Source organism: Oncorhynchus keta, chromosome 4 (assembly GCF_023373465.1).
Source record: "Oncorhynchus keta strain PuntledgeMale-10-30-2019 chromosome 4, Oket_V2, whole genome shotgun sequence".
NCBI lineage: Eukaryota > Metazoa > Chordata > Actinopteri > Salmoniformes > Salmonidae > Oncorhynchus > Oncorhynchus keta.
In genome coordinates, this window is record NC_068424.1 from 17386502 (window position 1) to 17411519 (window position 25018).

Genomic DNA, 25018 nt, shown 5'->3' on the forward strand with positions numbered 1-25018 from the left:
CCATGCCCCTCGCTCTCCATGCCCCTCTCCCTCGCTCTCCATGCCCCTCTCTCATCTCTCTCGCTCTCCATGCCCCTCTCTCTCGCTCTCCATGCCCTCTCTCTCTCTCTCCATGCCCCTCTCTCTCTCGCTCTCCATGCCCCTCTCTCTCTCTCTCTCTCTCTCTCCATGCCCCTCTCTCTCTCTCTCTCTCTCTCTCCATGCCCTCTCTCTCTCTCTCTCCATGCCCCCTCTCTCTCTCTCTCTCTCCATGCCCTCTCTCTCTCTCTCTCTCTCCATGCCCCTCTCTCTCTCTCTCTCTCCATGCCCCTCTCTCTCTCTCTCTATGCCCCTCTCTCTCTCTCTCTCCATGCCCCCTCTCTCTCTCTCTCTCCATGCCCCTCTCTCTCTCTCTCTCCATGCCCCTCTCTCTCTCTCTCCATGCCCCTCTCTCTCTCTCTCTCTCTCTCTCCATGCCCCTTTCTCTCTCTCCATGCCCCTTTCTCTCTCTCACCATGCCCCTTTCTCTCTCTCACCATGCCCCTTTCTCTCTCACCTATGTTGATGGCGGTCTCCTGTTTGTCTCCGGTGAGGACCCAGATCTTGATGTCGGCCTTCATTAGAGTAGCAATGGTCTCAGGGACCCCTGCCTGGAGACGGTCCTCTATAGCTGTGGCCCCCAACAACAACAGATCCTACAGAGAGAGAGGGGGAGGGGCTCTTATAAGCTACAACCAAGTTGAAGAGACTGGGCAGCAGAAGCATTTAGACAGGGTAACCAAGTTGAAGAGACAGGCTGGGCAGCAGAAGCATTAGACAGGGTAAGAAGTGGTCTGTATCATGTGGGTCAAACAGCAGCGTGGGGAAAGTCTTAATGTTTCCCAAACATTTACTTTGAACTCTATTAAAACACGCAAATACAGTCATGTAGTCACCCATACACACCCACACACCAGTTTTAAGGGTCTCTTGGCAGACTGGTGAGGGTAATTATCTCTGTAGTCTTCCAGTCTACCGAAACCCTTTCCTCACTTCTATCCCATTACCTTCCCCCTCCTCTCCTCTGGGCCGTCTCTCAAAACCCCTCTTTACTGGAGGGCTGCCTCTCATTACAGCCAAACAAAGGCAGCTGTGGAGTCATGTGCCATCCTAACGGCCAGCCTTAATGTATACACACTCATTACAGCCAAACAAAGGCAGCTGTGGAGTCATGTGCCATCCTAACGGCCAGCCTTAATGTATAAACACTCATTACAGCCAAACAAAGGCAGCTGTGGAGTCATGTGCCATCCTAACGGCCAGCCTTAATGTATAAACTCTCATTACAGCCAAACAAAGGCAGCTGTGGAGTCATGTGCCATCCTAACGGCCAGCCTTAATGTATACATTCTCAGAATTACTTTTGTGCCTACAGCTGCCATGTCCAGACTATTAACCACAGACATGATCACGTCCAGATGTATACTGGAGATGTCCTCTGGGTTACAGGGTGTCTGTACTGTTGACACCTTAGGGGAGTGACCGACTGGTGTTTGTGCGTACCCGACTGGTGTTTGTGCGTACACATACACACACACACACACAGAGAGAGAGAGAGGGGGAGTTTCCTCTGGGGAAACAGGGCTTCTTCAGTACTGAGAGGTCATAGTTCTCAACAGTTGATCAGTGGGACCACTCTGCCCTCTGCTGGACAAACTCACCAGCCCAGCAACACACTGACTGAAGGGGATAGAGTGAGGAGTAGTCACTATCTTACCAACCCAACAACACACTGACTGAAGGGGATGGAGTGAGGGGTAGTCACCATCTTACCAACCCAACAACACACTGACTGAAGGGGATAGAGTGAGGGGTAGTCACTATCTTACCAACCCAACAACACACTGACTGAAGGGGATAGAGTGAGGAGTAGTCACTATCTTACCAACCCAACAACACACTGACTGAAGGGGATGGAGTGAGGGGTAGTCACCATCTTACCAACCCAACAACACACTGACTGAAGGGGATAGAGTGAGGGGTAGTCACTATCTTACCAACCCAACAACACACTGACTGAAGGGGATAGAGTGAGGAGTAGTCACTATCTTACCAACCCAACAACACACTGACTGAAGGGGATAGAGTGAGGAGTAGTCACTATCTTACCAACCCAACAACACACTGACTGAAGGGGATAGAGTGAGGGGTAGTCACTATCTTACCAACCCAACAACACACTGACTGAAGGGGATAGAGTGAGGGGTAGTCACTATCTTACCAACCCAACAACACACTGACTGAAGGGGATGGAGTGAGGGGTAGTCACTATCTTACCAGTCCAACAACACACTGACTGAAGGGGATAGAGTGAGGAGTAGTCACCATCTTACCAACCCAACAACACACTGACTGAAGGGGATGGAGTGAGGGGTAGTCACCATCTTACCAACCCAACAACACACTGACTGAAGGGGATGGAGTGAGGGGTAGTCACCATCTTACTAGTCCAACAACACACTGACTGAAGGGGATGGAGTGAGGGGTAGTCACTATCTTACCAACCCAACAACACACTGACTGAAGGGGATAGAGTGAGGAGTAGTCACTATCTTACCAACCCAACAACACACTGACTGAAGGGGATAGAGTGAGGGGTAGTCACTATCTTACCAACCCAACAACACACTGACTGAAGGGGATGGAGTGAGGGGTAGTCACCATCTTACCAACCCAACAACACACTGACTGAAGGGGATAGAGTGAGGGGTAGTCACCATCTTACCAACCCAACAACACACTGACTGAAGGGGATAGAGTGAGGGGTAGTCACCATCTTACCAGTCCAACAACACACTGACTGAAGGGGATGGAGTGAGGGGTAGTCACCATCTTACCAACCCAACAACACACTGACTGAAGGGGATGGAGTGAGGGGTAGTCACCATCTTACCAACCCAACAACACACTGACTGAAGGGGATGGAGTGAGGGGTAGTCACCATCTTACCAACCCAACAACACACTGACTGAAGGGGATAGAGTGAGGGGTAGTCACTATCTTACCAACCCAACAACACACTGACTGAAGGGGATAGAGTGAGGGGTAGTCACTATCTTACCAACCCAACAACACACTGACTGAAGGGGATAGAGTGAGGAGTAGTCACTATCTTACCAACCCAACAACACACTGACTGAAGGGGATGGAGTGAGGGGTAGTCACTATCTTACCAACCCAACAACACACTGACTGAAGGGGATGGAGTGAGGGGTAGTCACTATCTTACCAGTCCAACAACACACTGACTGAAGGGGATAGAGTGAGGGGTAGTCACCATCTTACCAACCCAACAACACACTGACTGAAGGGGATGGAGTGAGGGGTAGTCACCATCTTACCAACCCAACAACACACTGACTGAAGGGGATAGAGTGAGGAGTAGTCACCATCTTACCAACCCAACAACACACTGACTGAAGGGGATGGAGTGAGGGGTAGTCACCATCTTACTAGTCCAACAACACACTGACTGAAGGGGATGGAGTGAGGGGTAGTCACCATCTTACCAACCCAACAACACACTGACTGAAGGGGATAGAGTGAGGGGTAGTCACCATCTTACCAGTCCAACAACACACTGACTGAAGGGGATGGAGTGAGGGGTAGTCACCATCTTACCAGCCCAACAACACACTGACTGAAGGGGATGGAGTGAGGGGTAGTCACCATCTTACCAACCCAACAACACACTGACTAAAGGGGATAGAGTGAGGGGTAGTCACCATCTTACCAACACAGCAACACACTGACTGAAGGGGATGGAGTGAGGGGTAGTCACCATCTTACCAGTCCAACAACACACTGACTGAAGGGGATGGAGTGAGGGGTAGTCACCATCTTACCAACCCAACAACACACTGACTGAAGGGGATAGAGTGAGGGGTAGTCACCATCTTACCAACACAGCAACACACTGACTGAAGGGGATGGAGTGAGGGGTAGTCACCATCTTACCAGTCCAACAACACACTGACTGAAGGGGATGGAGTGAGGGGTAGTCACCATCTTACCAACCCAACAACACACTGACTGAAGGGGATGGAGTGAGGGGTAGTCACCATCTTACTAGTCCAACAACACACTGACTGAAGGGGATGGAGTGAGGGGTAGTCACCATCTTACCAACCCAACAACACACTGACTGAAGGGGATGGAGTGAGGGGTAGTCACCATCTTACCAACCCAACAACACACTGACTGAAGGGGATGGAGTGAGGGGTAGTCACCATCTTACCAACCCAACAACACACTGACTAAAGGGGATAGAGTGAGGGGTAGTCACCACCTTACCAACACAGCAACACACTGACTGAAGGGGATGGAGTGAGGGGTATTCACCATCTTACCAGTCTAACAACACACTGACTGAAGGGGATAGAGTGAGGAGTAGTCACTATCTTACCAACCCAACAACACACTGACTGAAGGGGATAGAGTGAGGAGTAGTCACTATCTTACCAACCCAACAACACACTGACTGAAGGGGATAGAGTGAGGGGTAGTCACTATCTTACCAACCCAACAACACACTGACTGAAGGGGATAGAGTGAGGAGTAGTCACTATCTTACCAACCCAACAACACACTGACTGAAGGGGATAGAGTGAGGAGTAGTCACTATCTTACCAACCCAACAACACACTGACTGAAGGGGATGGAGTGAGGGGTAGTCACTATCTTACCAGTCCAACAACACACTGACTGAAGGGGATAGAGTGAGGGGTAGTCACCACCTTACCAACACAGCAACACACTGACTGAAGGGGATGGAGTGAGGAGTAGTCACTATCTTACCAACCCAACAACACACTGACTGAAGGGGATAGAGTGAGGAGTAGTCACTATCTTACCAACCCAACAACACACTGACTGAAGGGGATAGAGTGAGGAGTAGTCACTATCTTACCAACCCAACAACACACTGACTGAAGGGGATAGAGTGAGGGGTAGTCACTATCTTACCAACCCAACAACACACTGACTGAAGGGGATAGAGTGAGGAGTAGTCACTATCTTACCAACCCAACAACACACTGACTGAAGGGGATAGAGTGAGGAGTAGTCACTATCTTACCAACCCAACAACACACTGACTGAAGGGGATGGAGTGAGGGGTAGTCACCATCTTACCAGTCCAACAACACACTGACTGAAGGGGATGGAGTGAGGAGTAGTCACTATCTTACCAACCCAACAACACACTGACTGAAGGGGATGGAGTGAGGGGTAGTCACTATCTTACCAGTCCAACAACACACTGACTGAAGGGGATAGAGTGAGGAGTAGTCACCATCTTACCAACCCAACAACACACTGACTGAAGGGGATGGAGTGAGGTGTAGTCACTATCTTACCAGTCCAACAACACACTGACTGAAGGGGATAGAGTGAGGGGTAGTCACTATCTTACCAGTCCAACAACACACTGACTGAAGGGGATAGAGTGAGGAGTAGTCACCATCTTACCAACCCAACAACACACTGACTGAAGGGGATGGAGTGAGGGGTATTCACCATCTTACCAGTCTAACAACACACTGACTGAAGGGGATGGAGTGAGGGGTAGTCACCATCTTACCAACCCAACAACACACTGACTGAAGGAGATAGAGTGAGGGGTAGTCACTATCTTACCAACCCAACAACACACTGACTGAAGGGGATAGAGTGAGGAGTAGTCACTATCTTACCAACCCAACAACACACTGACTGAAGGGGATAGAGTGAGGGGTAGTCACTATCTTACCAACCCAACAACACACTGACTGAAGGGGATAGAGTGAGGAGTAGTCACTATCTTACCAACCCAACAACACACTGACTGAAGGGGATAGAGTGAGGGGTAGTCACTATCTTACCAACCCAACAACACACTGACTGAAGGGGATGGAGTGAGGGGTAGTCACCATCTTACCAACCCAACAACACACTGACTGAAGGGGATGGAGTGAGGGGTAGTCACCATCTTACCAACCCAACAACACACTGACTGAAGGGGATAGAGTGAGGAGTAGTCACCATCTTACCAACCCAACAACACACTGACTGAAGGGGATGGAGTGAGGGGTAGTCACCATCAACCCAACAACACACTGACTGAAGGGGATGGAGTGAGGGGTAGTCCAACAACACACTGACTGAAGGGGATGGAGTGAGGGGTAGTCACCATCTTACCAACCCAACAACACACTGACTGAAGGGGATAGAGTGAGGGGTAGTCACCATCTTACCAGTCCAACAACACACTGACTGAAGGGGATGGAGTGAGGGGTAGTCACCATCTTACCAACCCAACAACACACTGACTGAAGGGGATGGAGTGAGGGGTAGTCACCATCTTACCAGTCCAACAACACACTGACTGAAGGGGATGGAGTGAGGGGTAGTCACCATCTTACCAACCCAACAACACACTGACTGAAGGGGATAGAGTGAGGGGTAGTCACCATCTTACCAACACAGCAACACACTGACTGAAGGGGATGGAGTGAGGGGGGTAGTCACCATCTTACCAGTCCAACAACACACTGACTGAAGGGGATGGAGTGAGGGGTAGTCACTATCTTACCAACCCAACAACACACTGACTGAAGGGGATAGAGTGAGGAGTAGTCACTATCTTACCAACCCAACAACACACTGACTGAAGGGGATAGAGTGAGGAGTAGTCACTATCTTACCAACCCAACAACACACTGACTGAAGGGGATAGAGTGAGGAGTAGTCACTATCTTACCAACCCAACAACACACTGACTGAAGGGGATGGAGTGAGGGGTAGTCACTATCTTACCAACCCAACAACACACTGACTGAAAGGGATGGAGTGAGGGGTAGTCACTATCTTACCAGTCCAACAACACACTGACTGAAGGGGATAGAGTGAGGGGTAGTCACCATCTTACCAACCCAACAACACACTGACTGAAGGGGATGGAGTGAGGGGTAGTCACCATCTTACCAACCCAACAACACACTGACTGAAGGGGATAGAGTGAGGAGTAGTCACCATCTTACCAACCCAACAACACACTGACTGAAGGGGATGGAGTGAGGGGTAGTCACCATCTTACTAGTCCAACAACACACTGACTGAAGGGGATGGAGTGAGGGGTAGTCACCATCTTACCAACCCAACAACACACTGACTGAAGGGGATAGAGTGAGGGGTAGTCACCATCTTACCAGTCCAACAACACACTGACTGAAGGGGATGGAGTGAGGGGTAGTCACCATCTTACCAACCCAACAACACACTGACTGAAGGGGATGGAGTGAGGGGTAGTCACCATCTTACCAGTCCAACAACACACTGACTGAAGGGGATGGAGTGAGGGGTAGTCACCATCTTACCAACCCAACAACACACTGACTGAAGGGGATAGAGTGAGGGGTAGTCACCATCTTACCAACACAGCAACACACTGACTGAAGGGGATGGAGTGAGGGGTAGTCACCATCTTACCAGTCCAACAACACACTGACTGAAGGGGATGGAGTGAGGGGTAGTCACCATCTTACCAACCCAACAACACACTGACTGAAGGGGATGGAGTGAGGGGTAGTCACCATCTTACTAGTCCAACAACACACTGACTGAGGGGGATGGAGTGAGGGGTAGTCACCATCTTACCAACCCAACAACACACTGACTGAAGGGGATGGAGTGAGGGGTAGTCACCATCTTACCAACCCAACAACACACTGACTAAAGGGGATAGAGTGAGGGGTAGTCACCACCTTACCAACACAGCAACACACTGACTGAAGGGGATGGAGTGAGGGGTATTCACCATCTTACCAGTCTAACAACACACTGACTGAAGGGGATGGAGTGAGGGGTAGTCACCATCTTACCAACCCAACAACACACTGACTGAAGGAGATAGAGTGAGGGGTAGTCACTATCTTACCAACCCAACAACACACTGACTGAAGGGGATAGAGTGAGGAGTAGTCACTATCTTACCAACCCAACAACACACTGACTGAAGGGGATAGAGTGAGGAGTAGTCACTATCTTACCAACCCAACAACACACTGACTGAAGGGGATAGAGTGAGGAGTAGTCACTATCTTACCAACCCAACAACACACTGACTGAAGGGGATAGAGTGAGGAGTAGTCACTATCTTACCAACCCAACAACACACTGACTGAAGGGGATAGAGTGAGGAGTAGTCACTATCTTACCAACCCAACAACACACTGACTGAAGGGGATAGAGTGAGGAGTAGTCACTATCTTACCAACCCAACAACACACTGACTGAAGGGGATAGAGTGAGGAGTAGTCACTATCTTACCAACCCAACAACACACTGACTGAAGGGGATGGAGTGAGGGGTAGTCACTATCTTACCAGTCCAACAACACACTGACTGAAGGGGATAGAGTGAGGAGTAGTCACCATCTTACCAACCCAACAACACACTGACTGAAGGGGATGGAGTGAGGGGTAGTCACTATCTTACCAGTCCAACAACACACTGACTGAAGGGGATAGAGTGAGGGGTAGTCACTATCTTACCAGTCCAACAACACACTGACTGAAGGGGATAGAGTGAGGAGTAGTCACCATCTTACCAACCCAACAACACACTGACTGAAGGGGATAGAGTGAGGAGTAGTCACTATCTTACCAACCCAACAACACACTGACTGAAGGGGATAGAGTGAGGAGTAGTCACTATCTTACCAACCCAACAACACACTGACTGAAGGGGATGGAGTGAGGGGTAGTCACCATCTTACCAACCCAACAACACACTGACTGAAGGGGATAAAGTGAGGAGTAGTCACCATCTTACCAACCCAACAACACACTGACTGAAGGGGATGGAGTGAGGGGTAGTCACCATCTTACCAACCCAACAACACACTGACTGAAGGGGATGGAGTGAGGGGTAGTCACCATCTTACCAACCCAACAACACACTGACTGAAGGGGATAGAGTGAGGAGTAGTCACTATCTTACCAACCCAACAACACACTGACTGAAGGGGATAGAGTGAGGAGTAGTCACTATCTTACCAACCCAACAACACACTGACTGAAGGGGATGGAGTGAGGGGTAGTCACCATCTTACCAACCCAACAACACACTGACTGAAGGGGATAGAGTGAGGGGTAGTCACCATCTTACCAACCCAACAACACACTGACTGAAGGGGATAGAGTGAGGGGTAGTCACCATCTTACCAGTCCAACAACACACTGACTGAAGGGGATGGAGTGAGGGGTAGTCACCATCTTACCAACCCAACAACACACTGACTGAAGGGGATGGAGTGAGGGGTAGTCACCATCTTACCAACCCAACAACACACTGACTGAAGGGGATGGAGTGAGGGGTAGTCACCATCTTACCAACCCAACAACACACTGACTAAAGGGGATAGAGTGAGGGGTAGTCACCATCTTACCAACCCAACAACACACTGACTGAAGGGGATGGAGTGAGGGGTAGTCACCATCTTACCAACCCAACAACACACTGACTAAAGGGGATAGAGTGAGGGGTAGTCACCATCTTACCAACCCAACAACACACTGACTGAAGGGGATAGAGTGAGGGGTAGTCACCATCTTACCAACCCAACAACACACTGACTGAAGGGGATGGAGTGAGGGGTAGTCACCATCTTACCAACCCAACAACACACTGACTAAAGGGGATAGAGTGAGGGGTAGTCACCATCTTACCAACCCAACAACACACTGACTGAAGGGGATAGAGTGAGGGGTAGTCACCACCTTACCAACACAGCAACACACTGACTGAAGGGGATGGAGTGAGGGGTAGTCACCATCTTACCAGTCCAACAACACACTGACTGAAGGGGATGGAGTGAGGGGTAGTCACCATCTTACCAACCCAACAACACACTGACTGAAGGGGATAGAGTGAGGGGTAGTCACCATCTTACCAGTCCAACAACACACTGACTGAAGGGGATAGAGTGAGGGGTAGTCACCATCTTACCAGTCCAACAACACACTGACTGAAGGGGATGGAGTGAGGAGTAGTCACCATCTTACCAACCCAACAACAACACACTGACTGAAGGGGATGGAGTGAGGGGTAGTCACCATCTTACCAGTCCAACAACACACTGACTGAAGGGGATGGAGTGAGGAGTAGTCACCATCTTACCAACCCAACAACAACACACTGACTGAAGGGGATGGAGTGAGGGGTAGTCACCATCTTACCAGTCCAACAACACACTGACTGAAGGGGATGGAGTGAGGGGTAGTCACCATCTTACCAACCCAACAACACACTGACTGAAGGGGATAGAGTGAGGGGTAGTCACCATCTTACCAACCCAACAACACACTGACTGAAGGGGATGGAGTGAGGGGTAGTCACCATCTTACCAGTCCAACAACACACTGACTGAAGGGGATAGAGTGAGGGGTAGTCACCATCTTACCAACCCAACAACACACTGACTGAAGGGGATGGAGTGAGGGGTAGTCACTATCTTACCAACCCAACAATACACTGCCTGAAGGGGATGGAGTGAGGAGTAGTCACCATCTTACCAGTCCAACAACACACTGATTGAAGGGGATGGAGTGAGGGGTAGTCACTATATCACCATGCTAGACAGTACAGAGAAATATATATATATTCGCAATATCTATCTACACATGCAATGCTAATCATTAACCAACCTTCTCCAGCAGTTCATAGCAGTCCTCTAGTTTCTGGGCCCGGTCTTTGATGATAGTGCTAATCCGGGTGTACTCCTTCAGCCACTCCTGGTATACCCCCTCCTCCAGATCAACATAGGTAAAACACAGAGTCCGCAGACCTGGGGGGGGGACAAGGTCAACATATAAGGTAGAAAAAGGGAGTGAAAGGTAAAAATGAATCTTGCAGAGAAAAAGATGGTAAAAAGTTAAGAGAACGTAGACAAAAGATAGCAGGAACAAATATAACCAGCACATTTACAACGAGAAAGGCCGTACCCTCGGTGGCGAACTGTTCCAGATGTGCCATGGTCAACTCTTTGTACTGAGACGAATCAGTGAGACGTTCAAAGATCACATTATCCTGAAGCACACACCGTGACATCATCAACACGCGCCAGTTCATCTTCAATATGAGCAATGCCACTATGGGAATAAACTGTGGTGCATTCAATGACTGGGGTTATACTCACTGCTCCCTTGCAGTACAGACGCAGTTTCCCATCGGGGGTTCGGACCACTACAGACATGCGCTTACGGTTACTGTAGAAAAGGGAATGACTGTTAAGTGTCTATGAATGTGTGTGTGTCGTGATTGTGTGTGTGTGTGGGGGGGGGGGTTAATTTACCTTGAAAACTCCAGCACATTCAGCAGCTCAAAGCTCTTCTCCTTCCCCCTCTGAAAGACACAAACAAATAGAAAGAACTCAACAGAGAAGAGGATGAATATTTACCTTTCTTCAAATGACGCACTCCATCCCGTGTCTCAAACCCACACTTACAGCTTCCATGATAACGGAGCCAGGAGTCCTTGCTGTGAAAACGAAGCCCAGACCTTTGGCTCCTTTCACCAGAGCTCCTTCATCTGAGGAAAGGAAAACACACATGCAGTGCACATACATGTAGAGTTTATTCGATTGGCTCTAAGGTGTAGTAGCTTGGATGTGATTGGTTCTACTGTCTAGTAGCCAAGGTATGATTGGCTCCTAGGTGTATAAGCTGTGTCGTGATAGGCTGTCTACCTGGCGAGGAGGCTTGGTAAATAAGCTGGTCCTCCTCTCTCTCTGGGACCACAGTGTGACACACCGCCATCATCGTCAGGAACTCACAGATTTGAGCAGAGGTCGGCTGGAGAGAGGGAATGAGCGAGAGAGCGAGATCGGGAGAGCGAGCAACAAAGAGAAAGAGAGTGGTCATACACAAGCCCAGTGTCAATCTCTTTCATTATAATAATTATCATGACAGAAGGGGAACACCAACATGGTTCTTCTCAATGTTCTGGATGAGAGTGGGGTCATCAAACTCTGTGGAGTTAAGAATGCTGGACGGCAGGGGGCTGAGGGAGGAGACGGACAGAATTAAACACTACTAATTGACACTAACTACATAAAACAAAAATAAAGCACAGCCAAAGGTGAAGAATAAGAGGTCACTGACCTGAAGTCCTCTATGGATCGATCAACATCCAGGTCAGGGAAGTGGCCGTATGTGATCCCAGCGATGGTACACTTCTTGAAGTGCATGACGTTACAGGTGAGAGTTCCTGTCTTATCAGAAAACAGATACTTCACCTGGGAGAGGGGGAAAAGGAAGGATATCAGTTCACAACAGGAATCAACTCTGATTGGTTGAGCTCGAATGTGAACATGATAAAATTGGTGGAGTCCATCCTCACCTGGCCCAGTTCTTCGTTGAGATTGGACGTTCGAGCCATGGCGGGTGTGTCTGTCTCCGCGTAGTACATCTCCACATCCTGACACCAAACACAGAGAAGTTAGATGAAAGACATCTAAAGACAGCCAAACGCTCTCTAAACACACCCGAGCCTGCGTCCGTGCATACCCAGTTGATGAAGAGTGCCTGTGTGAACTTGACGACCTCCAGAGTGACCAGCAGGCTGATGGGGATGAGGTTGTTGTAGAGGATGATGAACGTCAGCAGGTTATACCAAAAGTTAGTGGAGATGTCACCTGTAGACACACAAATACGGTTGTATGGAAGAAGAATAAATGACTATGGCATGTGTGTGTCCGGGGGTGTGTCCGTCCAGGGGTGTGTGTGTCCAGGGGTGCGCGTGTGTCCGGGGGTATGTGTGTCCGGGGGTGTGTGTGTCCGGGGGTGTGTGTGTCCAGGGGTGCGTGTGTCCAGGGGTGCGTGTGTCCAGGGGTGCGTGTGTCCAGGGGTGCGTGTGTCCAGGGGTGCGTGTGTCCAGGGGTGCGTGTGTCCAGGGGTGCGTGTGTCCAGGGGTGCGTGTGTCCAGGGGTGCGTGTGTCCAGGGGTGCGTGTGTCCAGGGGTGCGTGTGTCCAAGGGTGTGTGTGTCCAGGGGTGTGTGTGTCCAGGGGTGTGTGTGTCCAGGGGTGTGTGTGGTGCGTGTGTGGTGCGTGTGTCCAGGGGTGTGTGTGGTGCGTGTGTCCAGGGGTGCGTGTGTCCAGGGGTGCGTGTGTCCAGGGGTGCGTGTGTCCGGGGGTGCGTGTGTCCGGGGGTGCGTGTGTCCGGGGGTGCGTGTGTCCGGGGGTGCGTGTGTCCGGGGTGCGTGTGTCCGGGGGTGCGTGTGTCCGGGGGTGCGTGTGTCCGGGGGTGCGTGTGTCTTCTCACCAGAGCGTGACAGGTACCAGCAGGCCTCCTCAGTGTGTTGTTTGTTCCAGATGGAGGCTCCTATAGAGCTCACTAGCGCCATCACCAGAAGGATGCAGAACAGCACCAGGATCTGGACATTGGTCACCCGCTCCACGTTAGAACGCTTCAGAGGGGCCTTGGTCGAGTTCTGGAAGGAACATCCACCACATTATTACATCCTTCATGTGGAACTACAAAACACCCCAAATGGCACAGAGTTCAGGAACTCAGTCGACCGCTATGGAGGAAGAACAGCAAACTCTACAGCCTTCATTAGAGTATTAGAGTTTAGATTTGCTTGATCCAAGGCTTGAAATGTCTCACCTGCATCAGTTTGGAGTCATGTCCAGTGTAGACTATAATACCCACAACCCATTGTGTGTTCCTGAGCTGGGCACCTCGCAGCAGCACCTGGTCAGGACCCAGAGGAACCGCACTGGAAAGAGAACAGTGACGAGCAGGTGGAGGTTCAAAATGATGCAATCCTATGTTAGGTGTGTGTTCAGAGAGAGAGAGAGGGGCAGTCATGTAGACGAACAGCTCCTGACTTCTGGTTGCTAAGAGTGAGATTAACAAGATTAAATTAGCAAAACATATATAAACGTAATCAAATTGTACAACTGAAGATCAACACAGGAGGAAAAGATTGACAGAGTGTGAGTAAAAAAAACTAACTAAATTCAACGCAGCAGCAGTGACTGAGATACTCCTTACCACCCCATACCGACCACCCCTCCATACCGACCCCCCCGTACCGACCACCCCTCCATACCGACCACCCCTCCATACCGACCACCCCTCCGTACCGACCCCCCGTACCGACCACCCCTCCATACCGACCACCCCATACCGACCACCCCTCCATACCGACCACCCCATACCGACCACCCCTCTGTACCGACCACCCCTCCGTACCGACCACCCCTCCGTACCGACCACCCCTCCATACCGACCACCCCCCATACCGACCACCCCTCCATACCGACCACCCCTCCATACCGACCACCCCATACCGACCACCCCTCCGTACCGACCCCCTGTACCGACCACCCCTCCATACCGACCACCCCTCCATACCGAACACCCCTCCATACCGACCACCCCCCATAACGACCCCCCCATACCGACCACCCCTCCGTACCGACCACCCCTCCATACCGACAACCCCTCCATACCGACCACCCCTCCATACCGACCACCCCCATAACGACCCCCCATACCGACCCCCCCGTACCGACCACCCCTCCATACCGACCACCCCTCCATACCGACCACCCCTCCATACCGACCACCCCCCATAACGGCCCCCCCCCATACCGACCACCCCTCCGTACCGACCACCCCTCCATACCGACCACCCCTCCATACCGACCACCCCTCCATACCGACCACCCCCCATAACGACCCCCCATACCGACCCCCCGTACCGACCACCCCTCCATACCGACCACCCCTCCATACCGACCACCCCTCCATACCGACCCCCCCCATAACGACCCCCACCCGTACCGACCACCCCTCCGTACCGACCACCCCGTACCGACCACCCCTCCGTACCGACCACCCCTCCATACCGACCACCCCTCCATACCGACCACCCCCCGTACCGACCACCCCCCGTACCGACCCCCCCTCCGTACCGACCACCCCTCCGTACCGACCACCCCCCCGTACCGACCACCCCTCCGTACCGACCACCCCCCCGTACCGAACACCCCTCCGTACCGACCACCCCTCCATACCGACCACCCCTCCATACCGACCACCCCTCCATACCGACCACCCCCCGTACCGAACACCCCTCCGTACCGAACACCCTCCATACGACCACCCCCGTACCGACCACCCCCCGTACCGACCACCCCTCCGTACCGACCACCCCCCGTACCGACCACCCCGCACCGACCACCACCCCGTACCGAACACCCCTCCGTACCGACCACCCCTCCATACGACCACCCCCCGACCACCCCCCGTACCGACCACCCCCTCCGTACCGACCACCCCCGTACCGACCACCCCCCGTACCGACCACCACCCCGTACCGAACACCCCTCCGTACCGACCACCCCTCCGTACCGACCACCCCTCCGTACCGACCACCCTCCGTACCGACCACCCCCCCGTACCGACCACCCCTCCGTACCGACCACCCCTCCGTACCGACCACCCCTCCGTACCGACCACCCCTCCGTACCGACCACCCCTCCATACCGACCACCCCCCGTACCGACCACCCCTCCGTACCGACCACCCCTCCATACCGACCACCACCCACCGACCATACCGACCACCCCTCCATACCGACCACCCCATACCGACCACCCCTCCGTACCGACCCCCCCATACCGACCACCCCTCCGTACCGACCACCCCTCCGTACCGACCACCCCTCCATACCGACCACCCCTCCGTACCGACCACCCCCCATAACCCCCCCCACCGACGACCACCCCTCCATACCGACCACCCCTCCATACCACCACCCCTCCGTACCGACCACCCCTCCGTACCGACCACCCCTCCGTACCGACCACCCCCCTACCGACCACCCCTCCGTACCGACCACCCCCCTCCGTACCGACCACCCCTCCGCACCGACCACCCCCCATAACGACCCCCCTCCGTACCGACCACCCCTCCATACCGACCACCCCCCATAACGACCCCCCCCCGTACCGACCACCCCTCCACAGCCCAGTAAACTGTACAGACATTCACAGCCCAGTAATCTGTACAACATCAGACATTCACAGCCCAGTAATCTGTACAACATCAGACATTCACAGCCCAGTAATCTGTACAACATCAGACATTCACAGCCCAGTAATCTGTACAACATGAGACATTCACAGCCCAGTAATCTGTACAACATGAGACATTCACAGCCCAGTAATCTGTACAACATCAGACATTCACAGCCCAGTAATCTGTACAACATCAGACATTCACAGCCCAGTAATCTGTACAACATCAGACATTCACAGCCCAGTAATCTGTACAACATCAGACATTCACAGCCCAGTAATCTGTACAGCATCAGACATTCACAGCCCAGTAATCTGTACAACAGACATTCACAGCCCAGTAATCTGTACAACATCAGACATTCACAGCCCAGTAATCTGTACAACATCAGACATTCACAGCCCAGTAAACTGTACAACATCAGACATTCACAGCCCAGTAATCTGTACAACATCAGACATTCACAGCCCAGTAATCTGTACAACATCAGACATTCACAGCCGAGTAAACTGTACAACATCAGACATTCACATCCCAGTAATCTGTACAGCATCAGACATTCACAGCCCAGTAATCTGTACAGCATCAGACATTCACAGCCCAGTAAACTGTACAACATCAGACATTCACAGCCCAGTAATCTGTACAACATCAGACATTCACAGCCCAGTAATCTGTACAACATCAGACATTCACAGCCCAGTAATCTGTACAACATCAGACATTCACAGCCCAGTAATCTGTACAACATCAGACATTCACAGCCCAGTAATCTGTACAACATCAGACATTCACAGCCCAGTAATCTGTACAACATCAGACATTCACAGCCCAGTAATCTGTACAGCATCAGACATTCACAGCCCAGTAATCTGTACAGCATCAGACATTCACAGCCCAGTAATCTGTACAGCATCAGACATTCACAGCCCAGTAATCTGTACAACATCAGACATTCACAGCCCAGTAATCTGTACAACATCAGACATTCACAGCCCAGTAAACTGTACAACATCAGACATTCACAGCCCAGTAATCTGTACAACATCAGACATTCACAGCCCAGTAAACTGTACAACATCAGACATTCACAGCCCAGTAATCTGTACAACATCAGACATTCACAGCCCAGTAAACTGTACAACATCAGACATTCACAGCCCAGTAATCTGTACAACATCAGACATTCACAGCCCAGTAATCTGTACAACATCAGACATTCACAGCCCAGTAATCTGTACAACATCAGACATTCACAGCCCAGTAATCTGTACAACATCAGACATTCACCGCCCAGTAATCTGTACAACATCAGACATTCACAGCCCAGTAATCTGTACAACATCAGACATTCACAGCCCAGTAATCTGTACAACATCAGACATTCACAGCCCAGTAATCTGTACAACATCAGACATTCACAGCCCAGTAATCTGTACAACATCAGACATTCACAGCCCAGTAATCTGTACAACATCAGACATTCACAGCCCAGTAATCTGTACAACATCAGACATTCACAGCCCAGTAATCTGTACAACATCAGACATTCACAGCCCAGTAAACTGTACAACATCAGACATTCACAGCCCAGTAATCTGTACAACATCAGACATTCACAGCCCAGTAATCTGTACAACATCAGACATTCACAGCCCAGTAATCTGTACAACATCAGACATTCACAGCCCAGTAATCTGTACAACATCAGACATTCACAGCCCAGTAATCTGTACAACATCAGACATTCACAGCCCAGTAATCTGTACAACATCAGACATTCACAGCCCAGTAATCTGTACAACATCAGACATTCACAGCCCAGTAATCTGTACAACATCAGACATTCACAGCCCAGTAATCTGTACAACATCAGACATTCACAGCCCAGTAATCTGTACAACATCAGACATTCACAGCCCAGTAATCTGTACAACATCAGACATTCACAGCCCAGTAATCTGTACAACATCAGACATTCACAGCCCAGTAATCTGTACAACATCAGACATTCACAGCCCAGTAAACTGTACAACATCAGACATTCACAGCCCAGTAATCTGTACAACATCAGACATTCACAGCCCAGTAATCTGTACAACATCAGACATTCACAGCCCAGTAAACTGTACAACATCAGACATTCACAGCCCAGTAAACTGTACAACATCAGACATTCACAGCCCAGTAATCTGTACAACATCAGACATTCACAGCCCAGTAATCTGTACAACATCAGACATTCACAGCCCAGTAATCTGTACAACATCAGACATTCACAGCCCAGTAATCTGTACAACATCAGACATTCACAGCCCAGTAATCATCTGACAGTGAGGAGTCCATAAACACACACAACTTCTGGCAAAATTGTAATTAGCGATAGAAAAATGGAGAGATATGGAAGACCCATTTACAACACTCTACAACACTGTTCACATTGATGCAAACGCAGAACAACGCCAAATTCATGAGAAGTTTAATGGACTAGGAAAATCTATAAAGGACAATCAAAATCCATTGGATTCCCCAATTAATGACCAGGAGCTCTATAAGAAACGTCAGGCACCTCAAATTTAAAAGGCATGCGGCCCTGATGGCATCCTAAATGAGATGCTCAAACTCACTAGTGCAAAATTTCAACTGGTTATATTAAAACTGTTTCATTTGATCCTGAGTGTAGGTTATTTCCCTGACACCTGGAATCAAGGACTTATAACCCCAATCTTAAAGAATGGAGACAAATTTGACCACATGGCCTACAGCAGAGCCTGGGCCTTCTAGAGCAGTACTGCCAGACCTGGACCCTGGCAGTAAACCCCCAAAATAATATAAATATAAGAGAGAGAGTGCGAAAGAGCGAGAGAGATCAGTACTTTTGGTTGTCCAGGCGTAGAGTCCCAGTGAAGTCATACAGGTGTCTGTTGGGCTCTTCACACTCCAGACGGCCAGAGAGACCCATCAGCTCCTCCAGAGACTGGAGCCCAGCTGTGAGAGGGAGACCCTGAAATACACACACACCCTGTTAGAGCAGTTACACACACACAGTCCCATCACCAGCTCCTCCTCCGGAGGTCGATAAAGCACAGCGTTGGGGTCATTCCGCACGCGTCTCACCTGTCTGATTTTCAGGTTGGTTTCTCCGTCCAGGTTGGAGGTCTCAGTGTAACACATGGCCTGAGGCTCACTGCGGAGAGAGATGGAGTCCAACTTTACCACAACATTCATCTATGCAACAGTCAAATGACAATATTGAATCATTGATCAAACATAATGGTGACAACCCTCAATCCCTCCCCTATAACTAGCCTGACAACACTGATCAAACAACACTTTAACTAACACTGACCACACAAAAACACAAGACCGCAAACCAACCTGGAGGACATTATGACCATGTCAGCTGGAAGATGCTGCCCATTGGTCACCTTCACTATGTCTCCTACTGCCACCTTGTGGCCAGGACACAGAAATGCAACAGCATGAGGTGAGAATGACATTGAAAATGGATGGGGGGGAAGAGAGAGAGATGCAAGATAAAGTGAGTCATGGGAATAGCGAGAGAGAGAGAGAGAGAGAGAGAGGAAGAGAGAGGGATGGTGGAGAGAGGGGGGATGGTGGAGAGAGGGGGATGGTGGAGAGGGGGGGTGGAGAGAGGGGGGTGGTGGAGAGAGGGGGTGGTGGAGAGAGGGGGGGGGTGGAGAGAGGGGGGATGGTGGAGAGAGGGGGATGGTGGAGAGAGGGAGGGATGGTGGAGAGAGGGAGAGATGGTGGAGAGAGGGAGAGATGGTGGAGAGAGTGGGGGGTGGTGGTGGAGAGAGGGAGAAATGGTGGAGAGAGGGGGATGGTGGAGAGAGGGGGGGATGGTGGAGAGAGGGAGAGATGGTGGAGAGAGGGGGATGGTGGAGAGAGCGGGGGATGGTGGAGAGAGGGGGATGGTGGAGAGAGCAGGGATGGTGGAGAGAGGGGGGTGGAGAGAGGGGGGTGGAGGTGGAGAGGGGGGGTGGAGAGGGGGTGAAGAGAGGGGGGATGGTGGAGAGGGGGAGTGGTGGAGAGAGGGAGAGAGAAAGTGACAGTTAGCAGCAAGTAGCTTTACTATGGATGTTTAAGTCTGACGCGTCCCTCGGTCAGAGCAACCTCAGCATTAGATAGAAAGGATACTCAACAACGTGAAGAAAAATGCCAGAGAACATTCTGGAGAGGTATGCATGCAGTCTTAGTTAGGACTTTTTCCATGTTCAGGTGTGTTGTGGAAAGTGTGGGCTCCATCTGTAACCACTAGTCAGACAGACTGTAGAGAGGATGAGGGTAATGGTACCTGTTTCCATATGATAGTCTGCCAGGCTCCATTCCTCAGAACTGAGACACAATGACAACAGAGCCGTTAGCCTAAACATGTCATATACTACTGCTCTTCCCTAAAGCACAACTGTCTATTCCCAGAAGCTACATGGAATTCAATCATGAAACTGACTAGCACGGCTTCACACATGTCCAATGTCCAATACCTGTGGTCTTTTTCTTGTTGACTGTGTTGTCTGCCTTGTGTCTTTGCTGTAAAGAGACAGAGGGGGGGTGAGCTCCTTACCAGTCTCCCTCCCTTTTTCTCTCACATTAGATGCACAAGAATGGCACTGTGCCGGCTAAGCAATTGTTTTGGAACAGAGGTGGAGATTTATAAACTCTGCAGGGTGTTGTTCTACAGCGGAGGCGTTGACCTATGACTGCTGACCCGTGACTGCAGACCCGTGACTGCTGACCCGTGACTGCAGACCCGTGACTGCAGACCCGTGACTGCTGACCCGTGACTGCTGACCCGTGACTGCAGACCCGTGACTGCAGACCCGTGACTGCAGACCCGTGACTGCAGACCCGTGACTGCAGACCCGTGACTGCAGACCCGTGACTGCTGACCCGTGACTGCAGACCCGTGACTGCTGACCCGTGACTGCTGACCCGTGACTGCTGACCCGTGACTGCTGACCCGTGACTGCTGACCCGTGACTGCAGACCCGTGACTGCAGACCCGTGACTGCAGACCCGTGACTGCAGACCCGTGACTGCAGACCCGTGACTGCTGACCCGTGACTGCTGACCCGTGACTGCAGACCCGTGACTGTCCTACTTACATAGTCCTCTATGATCTCTTTAATCCCGGCCACAGTGAGGATGAAGATGAGTGGTACCAGAGTGGTGTAGCGACCCGTAGGAGACACATCAGGGATTTGCTGAGAGGAAGAGCGCAGAGACAATGTTGAAGAAACGCTGACGGTTTGGTTAGACACGGTCAAGTTGTCAGTGCAGGTTACAGATAGAAATGTAATGGATAGAGCTGATTTGTTTCATAGTTCTACTCCACAGAGAATCATATCTTGTCAACACATTTCTATCTGAATGCTCCAGAACGTTGCTCCCTCCAGAGTAAACCACATGTACTGGGCGTGGCCTACCTGCATCAGGGCGATGAAGAGGAAGAAGGCATTGGCGGCCCGGCGGATCTGCTCGTACAGGAAACGAGGCAGGAAGGTGAGCACGCCGTACTTAGTGGTACTGAGAAGGAGAAGTAGGAGGAGGAGGGATACATGTACAACACAGGGTTAGTCACCACGGTAATGAAACACAAATACACACACCAAAAAAGTAATCCCCCTTGGGCTGTGAGTATATACTGTAGACAAAAATAGGGAGTTTGATTTGACTTTCTCGATGTTGTCCAAGGTAACACAGAGGTAGTCACTAGAGTTTAAATCCCTTCTTCAAAAGATTCTTCAAAAATCTCTACTAAAATGATCGATGCACATGAAACCCCATTACAGAGACAACACAATTAGACTCAAAATGTCCTATGGCGGTGAAATGGGAATATTTAAGATGAATAACGTTAATATTCAGTTAATAGTCATTAACAATGATTAGCATATTTATGTTTTCCCTTTTCTGTAACGCACGTGATTTCCAGTGTTCTATTTGTGACTCTCCTTTGTGTACTGATTGATGGTCACTAGACGGGATCTTCTGGATTCTTCTCATACCGTTAACAGTGAAGGACGTGAGAGCTCCTGAAGGTGTAAGGACCGAGGACACACTGATTCTTATAGTGTTGATGACAATATGAATACTGTGTGATTCTGTAGCAGCAGGCAACGACAGTGCCTTCTGTTTTGACCTGGTACAATCCTCTCAGGCTGATGTTTAGAGAACATTGAGTGGTGTCTGGTTAGAAGAGAAAAAGGCCCGTCTCCAGGAGCTGCATGTTGCAACTTGCAATTGAACTGAAATGATTTAGATCTGTTTTCAACGGCGGCCCTCCTTTTTGTTCAACTGGAAAGTCCTGTTACAGGCAGCAAAACATTACCGGATCAGGTGGCACTTTACTATACACTTTACTATAACATGTCTATAACACTGTCATGACACACATTTAGACCGGTTGGATATATTATTATGGCTGGTTATGACACCTACATAAGAGAGTGTCAAAACCCACCACACAAGGAAAGACCTTCCATTACACCATAGCCTACATGTCAACAGTATGTTCATGTTATTTCCACATGTTCTGAAGCCCACAGACCTCCACCGTCTCTGTTTCATCGCCCGTCTCTGGCGGTCTGGAAAAGGCTTTTTCTCGGCATGGCCCTTAAAAAATGGTCTCCCTGCAACGAGCCCACAGTCACACAAAGACCAGGATATCAAATAACAGACGCAACAGCTGAACCGGATACACACACACACACACACACACACACACACACACACACACACACACACACACACACACACACACACACACACACACACACACACACACACACACACACACACACACACACACACACACACACACACACACACACACACACACACATTCTTCTGGTACTACAGTGTGTTGAGATAAGCACATCTGACCCACACATTAAAGAGACAAATGATGAAGTGTATTTTCTTAGTCCAAGTTAAGTGACACAGGATGGTCATAATGATTTATGACATTGCCATAAAGAGTATTTTATACAAGTTATTTAAAATATGGAGAAAAAAACATGACTGTAAAAGAATTCATTACAACAACAAAGGGGATAAGAAACCAACTTTCAAACGAAAGGAAACTTCTTGTCAGGGAGAAAGCACATTTGAATAAATGCAGGTGTCATAACCAGCCATAAAATAACGCAATATATGTCACAGGTGTAAATATATGGGTCATGACAGTGTTTTGACCATTTATGACAGGTTATGACAAGTTATGTCAGATGTTATGACACATTACACCATGGTTATGACTGCGGCATAACATGTTATGGGGTTGGGTGTCAAGTAAAGTGTTACCAAGGATCTATTATGGGCTGCACACTTTCACACTCCTGCAAATGGACCTCACCTCACTGTTCAAAGATTTATATTTAGATCAAATAGGGGTGTATGAGGCCTTGGAAGCCTTGTCAGTCAATCACCTCTATGGCTCAGACAACAGCAATTATTAGCATTGATAATAGCCAACAACTGTAAGAGTTTTTTGAGAGACAAACATAACTACCAGCCTTCCCTTCAGGGCTCGTCGTTATCCTGGCCAATATAGCTAAGTCAAGGGTGTGTTTATGTGTACGTCTGTGTGTAAGAGAGTATCTAAATCCTCCATCACATGTAAATCTCCTTGGAGATGAGCCCACAGTCACACACAAAGACCAGGACATCAAATATCAGACATAACAGCACCTGCTGACCCAGATACACACACTTCTGGTACCTCAGTGTGTTCATACCTCATCTGATTCACACATTAAACCTGCTTATATCGAGAGACACAATACCTCAATTACCTCGACTAACCGGCGCCCCGCACATCGACTCACTATTGTTATTTTACTGCTGCCGTTTAAAAAAATATATATATAAAAAAATAATTAAAAAAATTACTAAGTAAGCAATTCACTGTAAGGTTTACACCAGTTGTATTCGGCGCATGTGACAAATAGAATTTGATTTGACACAGGGATGTGAATAAAACATGAAGTGAAGGCAGAGAAGAGGTGGATGAGGAAAACAAAAGAGGTAGAAGAGGAAAACAGAAGAGGTGGAAGAGGAAAACAGAAGAGGTGGAAGAGGAAAACAGAAGAGGTGGAAGAGGAAAACAGAAGAGGTGGAAGAGGAAAACAGAAGAGGTGGAAGAGGAAAACAGAATAGGTGGAAGAGGAAAACAGAAGGGGTGGAAGAGGAAAACAGAAGAGGTGGAAGAGGAAAACAGAAGGGGTGGAAGAGGAAAACAAAAGAGGTGGAAGAGGAAAAGAGCTATAGGAATTTAATCTCAGAGTAATCAATAGGACCAGTGAAGCCCTAAAACACAAAACACAGACATACACAGGGCATGGCTCCAGAGACAGACTGTCCAATCACAGGCCAGTAAATGGCCTGGTGATCCAATGAGACAATTTGACGAAGGCCCACCTTAATCTTATTAACGGACCTGAAATAGGCCCCTTTCAGAGCAGAATTGAATCTCCTGACAGTAAAGACAGATCGGTGAGGTGTGTTTGCCGATTGCCCCACGTAACTAGGACCTGATGGATTCTATAGGCGGCAGGGTAATGTTCAGGAGGGCGTAGTCTCCTAAATGTTCCAGATAGAGTTGTAGGGCATATAAAGCCAACATGATTTCCTATTCTACATAACAGAGAAGCATAACTATTCTACAAATCTTCTATTTGAACATTCCGACATTGCTGCACACCACACGACTGTGCTGCACACCACACCACTGTGCTGCACACCACACCACTGTGCTGCACACCACACCACTGTGCTGCACACCACTGAACTCAACCCTATATCTCCTCAAGTCAACATAAATACACTGAGGGGTAATAACAAATGTAAAACAATACATTGGTCTGCAAAGCTATAGGACTTTATAGCTCCAGTGTCGTCGTCACCA

The 25018-nt window shown here is 49.8% G+C and overlaps 1 protein-coding gene across 1 annotated transcript in view; it reads right to left on the reverse strand.

Annotated features, from left to right (window-relative positions):
* Window positions 1–25018, reverse strand: part of LOC118378446 (phospholipid-transporting ATPase IB-like) — a 118688-nt gene that overhangs the window by 78604 nt on the left and 15066 nt on the right. Inside the window, exons 3-22 of the mRNA XM_052502857.1 lie at window positions 21537–21636; window positions 21216–21314; window positions 20595–20640; window positions 20405–20445; window positions 19465–19538; window positions 19204–19273; window positions 18963–19090; window positions 13663–13774; window positions 13318–13486; window positions 12564–12691; window positions 12397–12474; window positions 12159–12292; window positions 11982–12057; window positions 11744–11849; window positions 11504–11586; window positions 11351–11400; window positions 11195–11264; window positions 11001–11085; window positions 10704–10843; window positions 536–674 (exon numbers count right to left, since the gene is read on the reverse strand). Of these exons, the coding sequence (XP_052358817.1) occupies window positions 536–674; window positions 10704–10843; window positions 11001–11085; window positions 11195–11264; window positions 11351–11400; window positions 11504–11586; window positions 11744–11849; window positions 11982–12057; window positions 12159–12292; window positions 12397–12474; window positions 12564–12691; window positions 13318–13486; window positions 13663–13774; window positions 18963–19090; window positions 19204–19273; window positions 19465–19538; window positions 20405–20445; window positions 20595–20640; window positions 21216–21314; window positions 21537–21636 (1928 nt within the window). The remainder of the gene's footprint in view (window positions 1–535; window positions 675–10703; window positions 10844–11000; window positions 11086–11194; window positions 11265–11350; window positions 11401–11503; window positions 11587–11743; window positions 11850–11981; window positions 12058–12158; window positions 12293–12396; window positions 12475–12563; window positions 12692–13317; window positions 13487–13662; window positions 13775–18962; window positions 19091–19203; window positions 19274–19464; window positions 19539–20404; window positions 20446–20594; window positions 20641–21215; window positions 21315–21536; window positions 21637–25018) is intronic.